Source organism: Lepisma saccharinum, chromosome 8 (assembly GCF_977018435.1).
Source record: "Lepisma saccharinum chromosome 8, izLepSacc3.1, whole genome shotgun sequence".
Lineage (NCBI taxonomy): Eukaryota > Metazoa > Arthropoda > Insecta > Zygentoma > Lepismatidae > Lepisma > Lepisma saccharinum.
The window spans coordinates 51,264,788-51,280,976 of record NC_139236.1 but is presented as its reverse complement, the minus strand read 5'-3'; the positions used below and the strand labels follow the sequence as shown (position 1 = coordinate 51,280,976).

Here is a 16,189-nt window from a genome sequence, read left to right as displayed (position 1 = left end):
GCCGTGAAAACATTGGTGGGGGAGGGGGTTTATGGATGTGGTTCCCACCCAATCATAATATCATTTGTGGGGATGCTGTCATCAGCATTACGCTCCGACCGTCTTTACTCCCCAATGGTTGCCATTCGTACAAACTTAATTCAAGCTGAGTGAACTCCAGAGCTGCTTCATGCAGGAACATTGCTACCCGCCTGAAGTTACCCACTTGGAAATCGAACCCAGATCTTCCGCGTGGGTCAGAACCCTTACTCACTGAACTACCGCGGCTCTTCTGTAACAATATGCCGACCACCTTATTACCAACAAGGTGAACTTTTTATATATGACTAGCTGATTACACGGCGTTGCCCGGGTATTTATTTATCCCAATCTTCCATTCGCGACATAGCCTGAATGTTAGACAACCCGAGAAACACTATCGTTGTGTGGATTGCATAGAGTCACGGATGTCTGTTTGTGCGGAATTTAATATCGGTGGTTCTCGATTATTTTTACATGTCACTCCTTCCCACCCCACCCCACCCCTAGAGGTGCCAGCGGTGTCTAACCCACAGTATTTATTTTCAGGTTGCAAGCGATACGTGTACCAAGTTAAGTTGAAATTGCTCCAGGCGTTCGAGAGTTATTGCTGAACAAACATACACACATACGTACATACATACATTTTTTTTATATAGATAGATTGTAGTGATATAGAAGGGACGTTATGTAAATATCTTTCCATTAATCTGAGCAGACAGTTTCCTCATGTACAGTCACCGGCACTAAAAACAGGACACTTAGATCCTGAAGGTTATGTGTGTTGCCTAACTCTACGTTGGTGGTGGAAGTTGCTATTAAAATCTACTTATCGTCGTATAGATAGGCAACACACATAACGTCTTGCTGGGAAGCGAGAATTTCATGATCTAGGTGTCCAATTTTTTATTGTCTGTTACCGTACGTGCCATCAAGGATCTTAACACATTGGACAGAAGACAACCTGTGCCTTTTCGCAGAATGAGAGTTATGACCTGGAAATGTACGAAACAAGAATAATGCTAAACCTTCTCAGCTGCAAAACGCCAGATGCATAGGAGTTGGCTCTAACCCAGCGAAGAGCTTGCTTCACGCTTCAGCCAAAAAGAAGAAGAAGAAGCAAATTGCTCAACGAAGACTGGTGGGAGCACGTGAGCTGTATTGAAGCAAAGGAACTTTCCGGAAAAGATCGCAGTGTCCCATGGTTTGCAACTGGGTCGAACGTTTCTCCAAATACGCATCCAAAGTCGTATTGGACGCTACCGGAAGATGGGATGTAGATGGGATGTGGTTCTGAATACAAAGAAGATTTTTTGTCTTCCGTGTAGCAGAAGGGAAAACGGAATGGTAAGGAGCGCCTGCGATTTCCGTTGCACTTGTACCACTTGTATCCTTAATGGTACTCTAGTTTGGCGCTGGAATCCACTACCCATTTTTATGTGACGGAGTCAAGAAATTCGTACATGTTATGGTGAAAACTTTCCTAAGATGTAGCCTACTGTGAATTGGAGAACAAGTGGCGGACAGCCTTAGCTCCTTTGGCTTAGCTTTGTGTACAGACGAAGGATGTGATTGAAGAGGTTCTCTGTCAGTAAATTAGTTATTATCTAATCATACAGACGACGCTAGTGATTTAAACGATTCTCAATTGCCCCCTACGCCCTCCTGCACCTTTTTTTATTTGATTTCTCTTTCCCTCCCATACGAACACGTCGTTCATATCTGGTACATTTTCACCTGACGGGCGCTGTAGGCAGCATGTGCTTCGTTCTTCGCCAGCCAGAGCTCGACGTTTCCTTTGTTTTGAACACCTATACTCTGTCCCGGGTATCTCTGGAGCAAGTGAACGAAAACAAGTCTCTGCGCAAGTAGTGACGCTAGACGGCTACACCAATGTACACGTCAGAGGGAACGGGATTGCGTAGAGGGGAGAAAGCGACTGCGGTAGCAGCCTTTGTAGCAGCGTGTACTGCTTCGCTCTGCCTACTCGATTCCCCCCCTTCCCTGACGCTATGCGCGCCCTTGCTCACATATTCCGGGAATAGAGTTATAGTTGCCACATTTACAACGGAGGGGAGATAAATACAACAGTCACATAGGGAGGAGGTATTTCAGATGGTTAGGCAAAGTTACCCGTGCATACAGCACCATGCCATGCAGGCCCCCCATATTCTCCAGCTTGGACATTTTAGAGATGATGTGATCATCACCACGCTCCGGCCGCCTTTACCTCCCAGGGTTGCCTCCAAGTACCCTGAACGTTATGTGGGGACAGGGGCGGAAAAATTCCGACATTAGATCACGTACCCCGGGAATCGAACCCGGATCTCCAGTATTGGAGACGACCTACCGATTACACCACCGCAGTTTCACGAGGAAAGGAACATAATATTTATTTGCTTGCCTTTTGGACGGTCGAATAGCGCGACCGCCAGGATATTCCGAAACAAAAACCTCCAGTCCTCCTTGAGTTGACAACATCGCACTGTCTCGATCCAACTTGTTTCTTCTCTAACGTTTGCCGAATTTCGAGATGTCGTGCCATTCTTTTCCGGTCACTCCCTGGCATAATGCCTACATGTGTGCTCAGTGGTAATACTGAACAGCATGTTTGGCTTCCGACACTTTCCCCCTTTCTCCCAAAACAGGGGCTGGAGAATTGACTACAGGACTCGATTGCCCTTGGCTTTCTCTTCATCTCTGCTGAAGATCTTCCTCTTGTGGTGGCTCTAGTTCTATGACGTCATACGCGTATTAGGAAGCAGAGCGGCAACTATAATTAACACAAGATTAAAAATACGTCTTCCCTTTGACATCCAAAGAAAGCCATCAGCCTCTAACGTTGAGTTCTGAATTTGATTTCCCCCTTGAAACGTCTACATCAATAAATAGTCAGTTACCGAAAGAGTGAAATAACGAATCCACTGTTTTACATTTAGAGTACTAACCAGCAAAGCTGAAAAAAAGGACCCTTATGCAACGGCTGAGTCCGTCTGTTTGTCAAAAATTGACACAATTGGCTATACAGGCCTGACAGTAACCAATAAAAGTATGGCTATATTTTTCTGGGTAAAATACGTATAAGATTCCAAAAAAACATTAGATACATCGTTTTGGCTATTCAGGATAAAAGTACAATTTTAGTGTAATGAATTCGGATTCAAATGCTAATTATCTAATCATGATATAAATTATCCTAATCAGGAAGTCGTTAGAAAGTTGTAACCAATATAGCTGAAGATATATCAATATAGACGTCTTTGAAACGTCAAAAACCATAATTAACCGATCACCCCGGAGACGATGTCTAGAACGAAAAATAAATTTTAAAACATGTAAACGTACTCACTTGTTCCCCTTCCTCTAATATTACATTCTGACATTAAGATCATTGAAGAACCACATATTTAACATGAGAGTACAGAAGACTGGCCGAAAGCTACGTCGAAAGTGCGTGAGTCTGTCTCTAACCCTCACTGGTGCGATCGTAAATTCACCACTGCAATCATACTACGAGGGGCAGTCAAATGAAAGCCTTAATTTATTTTATATCTAGTAGATTTTTGGATGTAAAGTTGCAAACGTTTGCTGCATTTTAGCATAGAGCCATACTGATTCACATATGCACTCGTCACAAACAGCTTGGAATATTGTTAGGTTAGACAATAGATGATAGACACGGCCTTGGAATGCAGCAACACACGGTATCTTTCTGGTGGACGTTCTCGTCTTTTCGCCGATATATACCACCGTGCCTATCACCTATTGCCTAATATAATAATATTCCTAATTTGTTGTGCCTAATAAAACAATATTCCTAACTTGTGGTGCCTAATATAACAATATTCCTAACTTGTTGTGCCTAATATAACAATATATCTAACTTGTTGTGCCTAATAAAACAATATTCCTAACTTGTGGTGCCTAATATAACAATATTCCTAACTTGTTGTGCCTAATATAAAAATATTCCTAACTTGTTGTGCCTAATATAACAATATTTCTAACTTGTTGTGCCTAATATAACAATGTTCCTAACTTGTTGTGCCTAATATAACAATATTCCTAACTTGTTGTGCCTAATATAATACTATTCCTAACGTGTTGTGAGGAGTGTATTTGCAAGTTTGAGTTAGTGCCGGTATACCTCAAGAAGAAGAATGTTTGGAATTTATGTGCAGTCACTTATGAGCGAGCCACCGCGAATGACTTTCCGTTCATCTGCCTGCGACCTGAGGGCATTGTCGAACTTCTCCTCTATTTGTAAACTTGATGGCATGGCAAGCATGCATAGAGACATTGCATTTTTATTTGTCGTAGAATGTCTGAACGTTTTTAGGCTTCCAGAGGGCAAGAAACCACTGCTCTTCGCTGGTGCATGTATATGCAGGAGGCGCACCATCTTTAAAATGACAAAAATGATGTTGTGAAGCTCACTTGATCAGTGTTGCAGTCTTTAGATCGTTTTGCAAATAACAGTCGATACCTCAAGTAAATTTGAGCTGTTTACAGTCTGTCCTGTAATTTTTAGTCTGATTTTTAATGTTTTCATCTCAATCCCTCATACTTGTATGACAAGTTTTAGATTAATTTCTGTTCTGTTTGAACCCTCTCTTTCTTGGTTAGGAAGCCATGTGGACTCTCAACCTCATCTCGGAATAATCTAAAAAAATTAGAAAGAATTACAGCACAATAACAATCCTTGAAATTTGAAGGCTTCCTTGGTTTCTTGCCAACATCCTTCTCACAGAAAGATGTCGTTTACTGGGAGGTCTGGAAGATACTCAATATATATTTATTGCAGATACAACTGCTGAGAACTAACTGAAACTGCATTGCAGATGCTAGATATGCGACAGTTACCATTACCTAATCAAAAGCCTGACCTCACTCACTTCTGTTACAGAGTGATGCCATTATGGCTCTTCTTAAGGATAGAAACTTTCTGGTAACATGTTCCATGGCTATTGGACCACTATCGTGTGCATGCTGAAGATGCCAAAAAAAATATCTGGATGCAACCGAGGACCAAAGTCAAGTATTATAGACTCAATACTTGCTTGTATACCTTGAACCAAACTCGTGAATCATAGCAAAGGAACACACTTATCCTAGGTTCGTATCCTGGATAAGATGACGTGTGTTAACATTAACGTCTTATTTTAAATGTAGGAGTTAAGTCCATACAGAGCACACAACCATGTACGTACATGAAATTATACATTTAACACTAAGTATGCATACCTGTTACTCATATTTTTAGATGGTTAGCACATCGCGGTCCGACGCCAAGGGTCCCGGATTCGAATCGCGCTCGGGCTTGGTTGTTTGTGAATGTCCATTCATCAATTTCATCACTCATCCCCATTTTCGCAAATTAGCCAAGAGGCACAAGACGCAAAGTAAAATAAACTAAATCAATCAGTCATATGCTTAGAAACACACACCCTACACATGCATATATATATAGGGTGTTCTGGAAAAGCTTTAAGTCAAAAATGAAATTTTACAGCAGGCAGTTACTTATGTTAATTCTTTTACGAAACAATACAGGCATGATATACATATTGGATCATCATTGTTTACACATGCCCAATATAAAATTGTATTTCTATTTGATTCAATGTGACTTGAATTAAAACAACAGAAAATCGCAGTTTGTGACTTAATGGCTTTTTCCAGAACCCCCTAGATTTAGTAGTCATATGTTTAAAATAGCATGTAAAGTATTTTTAAATTTACATAAGTTGAACCATCAGTTTTTTCTCAAGGCACTCACATATCAATTTTTCCAAGTAATACACCTTGGGCTGCATTTTGCAGGCTAACGAGGCTTTGGCGTCTGGATTACAGCTATAGAGCGACCACAAACAAAAGGAACTTCGGCGAAAAGCCTCCGCGCACCTTTGGATTCCTCCTTTGAGCTCGGGGCCCTAAAAAAGTATGCTCCACTATGCCCCTCGCGGGTCTGCGCAGGGTTTTTTTTGCTTGTGGTTCCACCTCGTAGTACACTACTCTGGGGAGGTTGTGTTCTGTGGTCCTTATGTATTTGTGAATGTTCTACATCCATCTCAAGTCATCAACATTCATTCTCAGAGTAGTGACTAACCAAAAACTAGTAGAAAAACGAAGTAAAGCAAAGTAAAACACCAAAACATTCATCTGCATTTACCCAATAGCTAGACTCTGCTAGAGGAAGTGAACTATAAGGTAAATAGACATAGAAACGTAGTGAGGAGACTTTGTTCAAATTTGTTTAGCGTCCATTTTACGGACAGAAGGGCTGGTGGATACTGCGCCTACAGATTAAAGTTGTTTTCGGACCACTATGGGTACCCTTCATTGTGGCAACGTTAACCATTACTCTAACGAGGAAGGCACCAGGGGAACCTCGTAAGATAAGATGAATTAATAATGATAATGCAAATATAATATCTCTCCGCAAACAGATAAGGTAGACATAGTAATCCCACTGGATTGTGATCATTTCCGGGAATACATCCACGTCCTAATTCTCTATTTCCCATGATGCACAGCGGTGCAGAAGTAACGTTGTGATGAACGACCATATTTATCTCCCACCGGATGGAAGCACATATGCTGGCTTTGTGATGACACACACAAGGGCTTCGGGGAGTTTCATATGTAACGTTTATCTCATAGTATGAGTCGAAGACAAAGGTGCTCTTTGCCCCGGAGGGAAGGTTTCCTGATTTATAAGCTATTGAAAAACAGTATACGAAGGTAGGTATATTCAAGTTCAAGTGATTTACTAAGATAGGTTCTCTAATAAATTTAGATACCGTAGGTAACAATACACGAGTGGCGATGATCCAGTAGGCAACGACCTCCGAGGAGCACTGGTCAACATAGCGCGCTGCGATGTCAGTGGTTCCTAGTTCGAATCCTGGGAAAGGCATGGATGTGTGTTTGTTGTCATTGACAGAGGGAAAGCGAAATGACTAAGAATTACAGACAGATAAATCTTTGTTATGAAACGATCGGTAGGCTACGGGAGTTCCGGGTTCGATTCCTGGGGGTGGATGATATCAAGGGGAAAGGTCTTTGCATAAAGTGGTTCTGTGAGCTCAATCAGCCTCTAACCAATTGGAACCTGAAGAGGAGGGTTAAATATTACCGGAGCTTGTTGACGATCACATCACTTCTATTTTTTTTATGTCCGAGCTCTAGAATGTATGAAACCCTAACCCAATATTCCCTATGTGCCTTAATGGCACGGTGCAGTACACAGGAGAGAGCTTTTAGCCTGTATATAACATTATTCATGAGCTCCTGGTAGGCAAATCCATTCCTAAAGATCCACGTTTATTCAGAATCGTGAGGACGATTAGAGAGTTACTTGAAACAATAGATGGGGACTCCGGGTCTCGAATGGCAACAGTGATGGGATTTGACGTGCTGACCACATGTCACCCAATGATTACAGGCTTTGGCACCTCCAAGGGCTGTTGTTTTCTAACGCTACCTTTATGTGTTACTTTGTTATTCTATTATTATGTAAGGATCTTCATCATAAGGTCTAACAAATATCGTGAACAAATAATAGGCAATCGTCATGTGCCTTGTCAATATTCCAAGTTTCGTTCATATTCAGCAATGGAAATTGTTGCTGGTACTGTGCAGTCACTCGCAATTATGAGACACTGTACTTCCATAAAATATTCGCTTCCTTCATGGTGTTGTGTGTGTTGCCTAACTCCACAGCGATTCGCGAACTTCAATAGCAAGACTTGTAGCGAGTTCGGCCAAATGAGCCTGTTCACTCTATAGCGTTCGGACTACAACTGGTGCTGAGAAATGTTCTCGCGATCTATTTAAGGGGGATTCAAATTTCCGATCGTTAAAGCCGTTGGGCAAGTTCCGTCCTGTCGTTAACCGTGTTTTTTTTGTTTTTTTTGCATAAGGCTGACGTTACGTTATTTCAACTGATTTCCTGTCGATTCCCGTATCAGCGGATTTTTGAAGATCCACTGAAGGTGTAATATGATTGTAAGAAGCTACTTCCAGCGCTTCAGCCGGACCCCTTGGTGAAGAGATTAGTCTATCGAGTTATGACGCCGGGGGTCCCGGGTTGTGTTCTCCATTCTGTAGCAGACACACGACGACATGGACCTCATAGAAAAATAGAAAAACTCCAAAAGTGTTAGTCCCACTTTAGCAACGTTAACATTTTGTGGTACGGTTGGAAACATATCGAATGTCTTCTCAGACAAGGACATTCCTGGTGTCGTAGTAATCTTGTAATCAAGGGAACCAGGGTTTGATTCTTAGCACAGGGGTTCGGATCCCACTTTAAACTGTAGATCAGGTCAAGATGAGACTGTCTGAACATAAAGCGGACTTTGGAATATGTATGTATTAAAAGCCGCAGTCGATATCTGGGGCATTCCAGGGTTACTAGTGTGACATTTTACGCACAAAATATGGTTCTAGACATGCGATTGGATTTAAATGCTCAATATGACGTGATTTCATGGAAGTATGAAGTACTTTATGGTATCTTCTAACAAATAAAAAAAAAACTTGAGTATGATGATAGGGGAGGGTTGCCGAAATTGGACCAGTTGGTACTATTTTGCTTCTGCATCAAAAAAGAAAACACAGAAAAAGAACAAAATTGTAGGCATGAGATGCACAAACGATTAGCTTCCACTACATATACGTATGTATTTCAACAAAACATGCATAGGGCACATGAACCAAAGTAGTGACATCGGTCCATTATAGGCAACAGGTTTTCTTAACTTGGACCACAGGTTGCTTAGGTTTGACCGCTCATAAAAGGCATGTACATATGTATGTCTACGGTATGTCGACACCTACAGCACTCACTGCACACACCATTGTGGTATTTACTCCACGTTCGCCGCTTGCAACAGCACCTACCTGTGATTTTCCTTTCTTTGCTGCATTTTTTTGTGAACGTTTCTGGACTGTGGTGAAACCTGACTCGTCCACGTTGAATATTCGGTCAGCTGTAAAACCAAATTGTTCGATACATCGTTCCAAAGGATCAAAAAAGTGTCCTATATTCTCTCTGTTGAAACCTTTTGCTCTTGCTAATGAGGTAGCCTCTGGTTGGCGAACAGATATTTGCGGATTTCTTCTAAAAAATGCGTAGAAATACTTTTCCCAGCCAACTTTGTCTCGTGATTAAACATACTCGTATTAGCAATTCTATACTTTTGTGACAGATCGTAGGCTAATTTCCGGACATCTTTAATGGTCAACCCATAAAACATCTCTTCTAATTGGATAATATGATCAACAAGAATTTTCTCCATTTCAGGATTCAACGTAGCCTGTCTCCCCAAAGCCTTAACTCCATTGTCATAATTGGTTTTCGCAATAGCATGCCTCCGTATTGTCGCCTTAAGGACACCATACCTGCTACTACACTCGTTCAAGCCATAGTCCCCATTATTGTATGCTGCTATAGCCATTTGCAATTCCATCCATGTCCACAGCCCATACTTTCCCCGGTCTAATTTAGGAAACACGTCGTGGTCCAACTTAGGCAATTATTCTCCGTTAATAAAAATATGACGCTACACGAACATACGCAACTAAACCCTAATTTTACCACATGTAGTTAGTGGTTAATAAATTGCACTTTTATAATATACTACAGGACATTTTATTACTTACCCCTAGTCAACACAAGAGCTTAATATCCGAAGCACAATAATTGAAGACTAAAAGTGGTAAACGTTGTAAGTGCCAAAAGCGAAAGTGTTGGGAGATCGCATGGTTCCGCACATCAGCCCGTAAGAACGTGCACACTAGTGACCTCTTTACACGCCCTTTGAACTACTTAGAGGGCTACCAGCCACATTTCACGTTTGGCACATTATAAAGCATAGCACATTTCACAGTTGAACGTGGAAAACGGTGTTTGAATTATTGTGGCACTTACAGCGTTTACCAATTTTAGTCTTCAATTGCAACACGAACAATGGAAACACAATAACAGCACTCCTACTTCGTCGAACGTCTCAAGTTGACTGACCGTTCAGTCATTTGTACATGCCACTGACGCCAACCAGTAGTGCCAACTCACCTGTTTCAAATACTCGTTTATAGGCAAAAACAAACTTAGGCAACGGTCCAATTTCGGCAACCTTCCCCTATAGCCTGAAATGTGTTAAGTGTGTGACGCTTTAAAAATGAAGCAAAATTTGACTTAATTTGTCTTTGAAGCACATAAGCTACAGATGCTAATAATTTGTTGGTGAAATATGCAAATTATATGTATTCACAAACATTTAAACCTTAATGCAAATAATAATAGCTACTAATAATTTTCTGAATTTTGAAATACTAGAATGTTGCATAATTTACAGTTTCATTTCATTATCTTCATAAGAATTGGCATATCAGTTTTAAAACTAGTTAAAATTACTGAAAATATTCACAAATATGTTAGAAAATGACTAGACTAAAATTCCTATATTCCCTTGCTGGCTCTTTTTATCAATCACTAATGTTATATTATTTTTCTAGTTGTGCTGGATACGACAAGATGGTACCACCAGACGATGATAGTTTCGGATGAAATGAGCGTGACGATTGGGGCAGAGTACGACCACACTTAAGGAGAAGAACAAAGACGCATCGGTGTAGTGAACATGACTTTTTTTGCAACTGGCTTCCTGCAGGGCCAACGGTTCAACAACCGCTTCGATACAACTCTTTCTACATGGAAAGGAAGAATGCCACGAACTGAATTCAGGTGCAGATCGCATTTTTCCACTTCCCAACCCGAAAGAACAATTTTATAATCTGTTAGTTATTGTTGCATCGTGTACAACATATTTGTTGGTGTGGACATCTTTCGGTCAGAGACCCGATTTCCTATTTCTTCAGCGCAAGCGGTGGGTTTGAGAGTCAAAGCCAAACAGACCGGAAGTGGAGTAAATCGTATTTTTATATGATGTAATGCTATTAGTGTTATTCTCCTATGATCCAAGTAGCTGATGCAGAAACAGGGACATTGCTAAATTTATATTACTATAGATATATATACGTTTGCAGTAGTACCATAAAAATCGCGATAAGGAATACTGTAATATATATGTATGTACTTGTAAAATTTATAAGGTGTAATTTTTTTGTGCAGTAAGAAAGAACATTATATTTGTTATCTGTTACTAATTTATGTATGAGCAGTCAAAGTTGTACTTGTTGGGTACCTACAATCAGAAAAAAATCTTTTTAATAAGTTCTGTACGTGAAAAGAAAGGACGGAAAAGAGTATTAAGTTGTGATTGAGAATGGTACACAGCGAGCCTATACAGCATATAAAACGATGTTTTTTTTCCTAAATAGATTTTCATGTTTGTAGAGATGAAAACAGAATTCATATGTCAAAGGTTTTGCTCTAAATATGAGATAATTAACAGCATTGGAAGTTTGGGAAGACAATTTGATTTGGTTGTATTCACAATCAATGAAGTTTGGGTAGATTGTTACATACGAAGTTAAACAGGAGTAATTTTTACGCGGATTCTGCCTTTTCCTTCAAGAATTTTCTGAATTTACTCTTATAATAAGTTAACAAGTTCATTCCCTTTCAGTTTTTAAGAATGTTGTCTTCTCTGGCAACTTGCGTTAAGTTTTGATATTTACTAAGAGCTACTATTGAAAGGGATTCACAGAATATCGGACGACATCCGATCAGTTTGAAGATAAGCACACGGAATTTCAGGGTTAATATCTTTATTCTCAGCGTCAAAACCACTTACGCTCGTACAAACCTATAATTTGTTTGCTACTAAGCTAGCCAGCGAGTCTAAGAAACAGCCCGCGTCAAAAGAAAATGCTCAGTTACTTGCGCGGTAGCCGATCAACATCTCCGCTGGCGAATGAAAGCAGCTTGTAGTGGGAGCATACTGTGTAACGTCACATGAGTGACTCGCCTCTGAGCTGCACATAAGAAATCATCTGTGGCATGCAAGAAAATTGGCTACATAAAGTAGGTGCTCTATAAGAGGTAAACGAATGGCTGAGATGCAGAATGATTGTGTACATAAAGAACCATGAGAATGAATGCATTGTTGAGACATTTAAAGCCTAATTCAAGAAGAGATCAGAGATAAGCAGTACTGCGCTCGCAATTGTGAGTCAACACCATAATAAAGCCCCATGGCTTAATCGAACAAAACTTCTAGCACGAAAGTCAAGAGTTCCAACTACGGACAGGTGGCGTGGACACTCAATATCTCCAAAAGTTGCTTTCTTATTGTACTGAGATACTGTTTATGTAATTAAGGCTTTCGAAATAGAGTGATGTATTCAACAGGACTTATTTTTCAGACATTGATGCCAGAAATACTTCTGACAGTTTCAATTCATCCAGGTAGTACAAGCTTTCTCGAAAGAAAGTATATGAAACTTCTGCTTGCATCATGAACCAAATCTGTACATCATTTTTCATATATTTTTCTCTAAAATCATCGGATTACTTTTCCTTTTGATGTGAAGAGACGAGATTAGATTACGTGCTGGGAATGATGAAATACAAAACACTTGCTTACTAGTGCACCGGCTTAATTTCTTATGTTAATGTAACGTGCCATGTCGACACTCCAGCGCAATGGTGTACGTTTGCATGTACTGTGAAAATAAGTATGATTTGATACCTAATGAAAATACATTTACAATAAATCGTACATAAGTATATGTTATGTATATATAACCAAAAAAAGACTGCCCAGCATCATAGGGACCAGCTTTCAAAAGATAGATAGAGGGTGTGTCTTTGAGGATATGTACATGACAGATAATAAAATTTTAATCAAATACTTGTCTACGTTATTTATACCTTTAAGGTTGTGAAGACACGTGAAAGAGTTGTTTTCTTACAATGAAAATTTATTGTGTGTGGGTTTTTAAATGATATTTACCACATGAGATATTCATAAAATATTGAACACTGTTAAGTTTCTCTTGCTTTATTCCATTGTTCACATCCGATTACTACTGGTTAACATTTGATATAGCCCTTGACTAGTCTTACGGCAGGCGGCCTACATGCTGGCAAGGGAAATGGTGAGCGAGGAATACGCCGCAGACCAATCGGGTAACAGCTGTGGCGCCGAGAGTTACGACGTCGCGGGAGGATGTGCTGCGTGCAATTCTTTCTACAGGCTGCTGTGTTTCTCATCGCGCAGGATTGGTCGCTTCCCCGCTCGCCACGTCCCTTTCCAGCATGTAGGGCGCCCGCCGAAAAACTTGACCAAGAGCTATAGTCCTTTTAGTTGTATATTTTTCACCAATAGAAGCATATTCTTTCTGCAGCTTCTGAATTTCGTACTACCCTTTTAGAAAACCTCCGTCCGAGAATATCTTCATTATCATATATTTAGTATCGCACTCCATCCACACCCACAGATCAGAGTTTCTGACGTCGCTTGTCTCTTTGACATTATTACTGAAATTGTCTTGCGCCGTTGCTAATCAATTTTCAGAAATTAGACACAATGAGGAATTCAACAGGTTTCACAAACGGCAGGAAACGCTGATAGAAATAGCTTGCGCAATGTTCGAAACGCACAAGTTTAGCCTTCTAGAAGACAAACGTAGTTTACAGGAAGCCCTATTGTGGCATCAGTTCTGTTACATCTCTGCGTCTTTCCCACAAACCTTGCAACGCCCACCAGCGTCAGTAGTCGAAATGGATATGACTGCCGATAACGAAGATTGCGCCTTCAGTAACACTGAAGCATCTTCGGAGATGCTAGAACTGAACGAATATTAATGTTACGTCATCTGGTAAGCGAGAAAACCATATCAAATCAAACGTTACGGCGTGGGACTCAGGTGCATTGATTCGGTGTATTGATTTGAAAGTAACTGCACATTGATATTTAGAAAAAAAAATTTTTATCTTTTACGAGCGGTTTCATTGCTGGCTCTAATAAATTTTCTTAATTTAATTGTTCTAATGCATTTCACATTACGGATAGTAGTAATTTTGTGGCTTTGCTGCAACTTGATTTGTTTTCATAGTCAATACTTAAATTAAATTAAGACTATTCAAAAATACTTCATCAATTCTGCCATCAATTATGGAATTAGAAAACGAAAAGTCTTGTAATGTAGTTTTCCCCATCGTTTGAACATCTTTCGCATAATGTATTAATACACGTATTAATTTTTGTTCGTCGACAATCACAATTGCTAAAGCATTGTTACAAATGCCTTGATAAAGAGATTTACCTTTATTCCTGAGGTGTGAATTTTTCCAGTAATGTTTCTGCATGGAGCAGCTCTGGAGTTCATCCAGCCTCTTAATAAATGGGTGCCTGGGACAACCCTGGTGTGTAAAACCGGCCGGAGCATAATGATGATCACAACATCTCCACAAAAGGCCGAGATCTTGAAGGTTTGAGGCTTCACATCCTCCCATATGGCATGCTGCAATGTGCATTTTACCTTTTTTAAGTTTCACGTTTGTCAATTGTGCAAGGAACGATATTTGCTTCGTAAACAATTTTAGTTTTGAGAGTCTGTTGATAAGAACTGTGTTACAAGTCTAGATATTACGCCGTTATACGAGCCGGGGAAGGGGCATAATATTTACCTTTACCTTTACCCTGGGATGAAAATTTACCTTTGTTGCAAATTGGTGAGGACAGGGAATGCTGTAGTAGAAATTGGTGAAGTGAAAACAAAAAATTGAGGTAGCGTGATATGGACAAGAGTACAATATGGACAATGTTTTTCCTAATTTCGAAAACCAACAGGACTAAACACTTGAATTACGTGATAATAATTATCCCTGTGGCTAAATATTTATTCTATCAATGATAACAAGAATTGTTTTTGTTTTATATTTTCATATCTACTCTAGCGAAAAATCTATAAACAGTGGGGGAATAGCAGAATTTGCCCTTTGAATAATGCAGAAGAGCTATTCAATTTTCTCGGTGTGAGTAAAATCTATCAAAACACATGAATATTAAACATCGGTGCGCTTCGGTTAGAAATCAATTTCAATCAATATGGGATCATAACGCAACTCTGTAGTCTTGTATATTTTGTATTTTACACACACAAAAAGCGGTCCATTATCGTCCATCCCTACTGCATAGCCTACAATCATTCTCTTCCATCTTTTATTTTCAGCATTTTGGTTGACATTCATCGAAATTTATTCTTATTTTCGTCCACCTTATTATGTTCAATATGTTCGCATACTGGAGACTGAACCTACAGTTTAAAGTGGGATTAGAATCATTATGCAACGGGGGTCGAACTTGGGATACCATTATTACTGGACGACAGAGTTTTCATTACTCAAACGCCAACGGAAGGCCTGGTGTCAGTGGCGGCGATTGGTTTCCAAAACCGGGGGCGGGGGAGGGGCAAAGACAGTTTATTTCCCTTTGTAGGTAAGGTTTAGCATAGTACGGGGGCAAAAATTGCGAAATATGGGGGGTCAACTCCCCCCCTTCGTTCCCCCTAATCGCCGCCACTTCCTTATGTATGTTCGTGTGGAGCGTCGCCACCGAGCGGGCAATGGTGGGTACTAACTACCCCACCCTGATATTTTTTGGAAACATTTATTGTGGAACAAGATACAAGAGATTTTGACTTGATTTTTGTTATGTTCCGTCTCTTTTCTCCTACTTTGAGATAATCGCAACGAAGAGTGATGATATAATGAAGTTGCTGAAGGGACACTCACAAAGGACACACATGCTCACGCCTGGATTCGAACCCCTTGTGCTGAGCCACCGAGGTCAGCTAATATACATAATATACAGCAAGAGAGAAAGAAAGAGTCAGAAGTTTAAATAGGACAAGTAATGATAAACAAAGAACGAAAGATAGGGTGCGAAGAATTTCTTCTGGAGGTTTTAAGTGAATCTTCGTGTGGTTTGCTTTGGTTGTAGATGTGTCTAATAGAAAATAGCTCCACAGCATCAAGAATCTATTGCAGATATCTAGACGAGAGCGAAAGCAAGACACGCGAGGTTCATTTGAATCGTGCAGAAGGAATTCTAATCAGATGTAATTTATCGGAATCTGTAATTCCATAGCAGTTTTTTGGGCGCAGGCCAAATGTTGAGCACGGAGTTAAGAAGAACAAGAAAGATAGGACTCGAGGAAGACAGATTAAAAGAGGGAAGGGGAGAATAAAAGA

At 40.2% G+C, this 16,189-nt stretch overlaps 1 protein-coding gene across 1 annotated transcript in view; it reads left to right on the top strand.

Moving 5' to 3' along the window:
* The window catches only part of LOC145990994 (uncharacterized), a 124,415-nt gene extending 111,608 nt beyond the window's left edge, over window positions 1-12,807 (top strand). Inside the window, exon 6 of the mRNA XM_083126639.1 lies at window positions 10,543-12,807. Coding sequence (XP_082982765.1) covers window positions 10,543-10,634 — 92 coding nt within the window. The 3' untranslated portion in view covers window positions 10,635-12,807. The remainder of the gene's footprint in view (window positions 1-10,542) is intronic.
* Window positions 12,808-16,189: the final 3,382 nt, after the last annotated feature.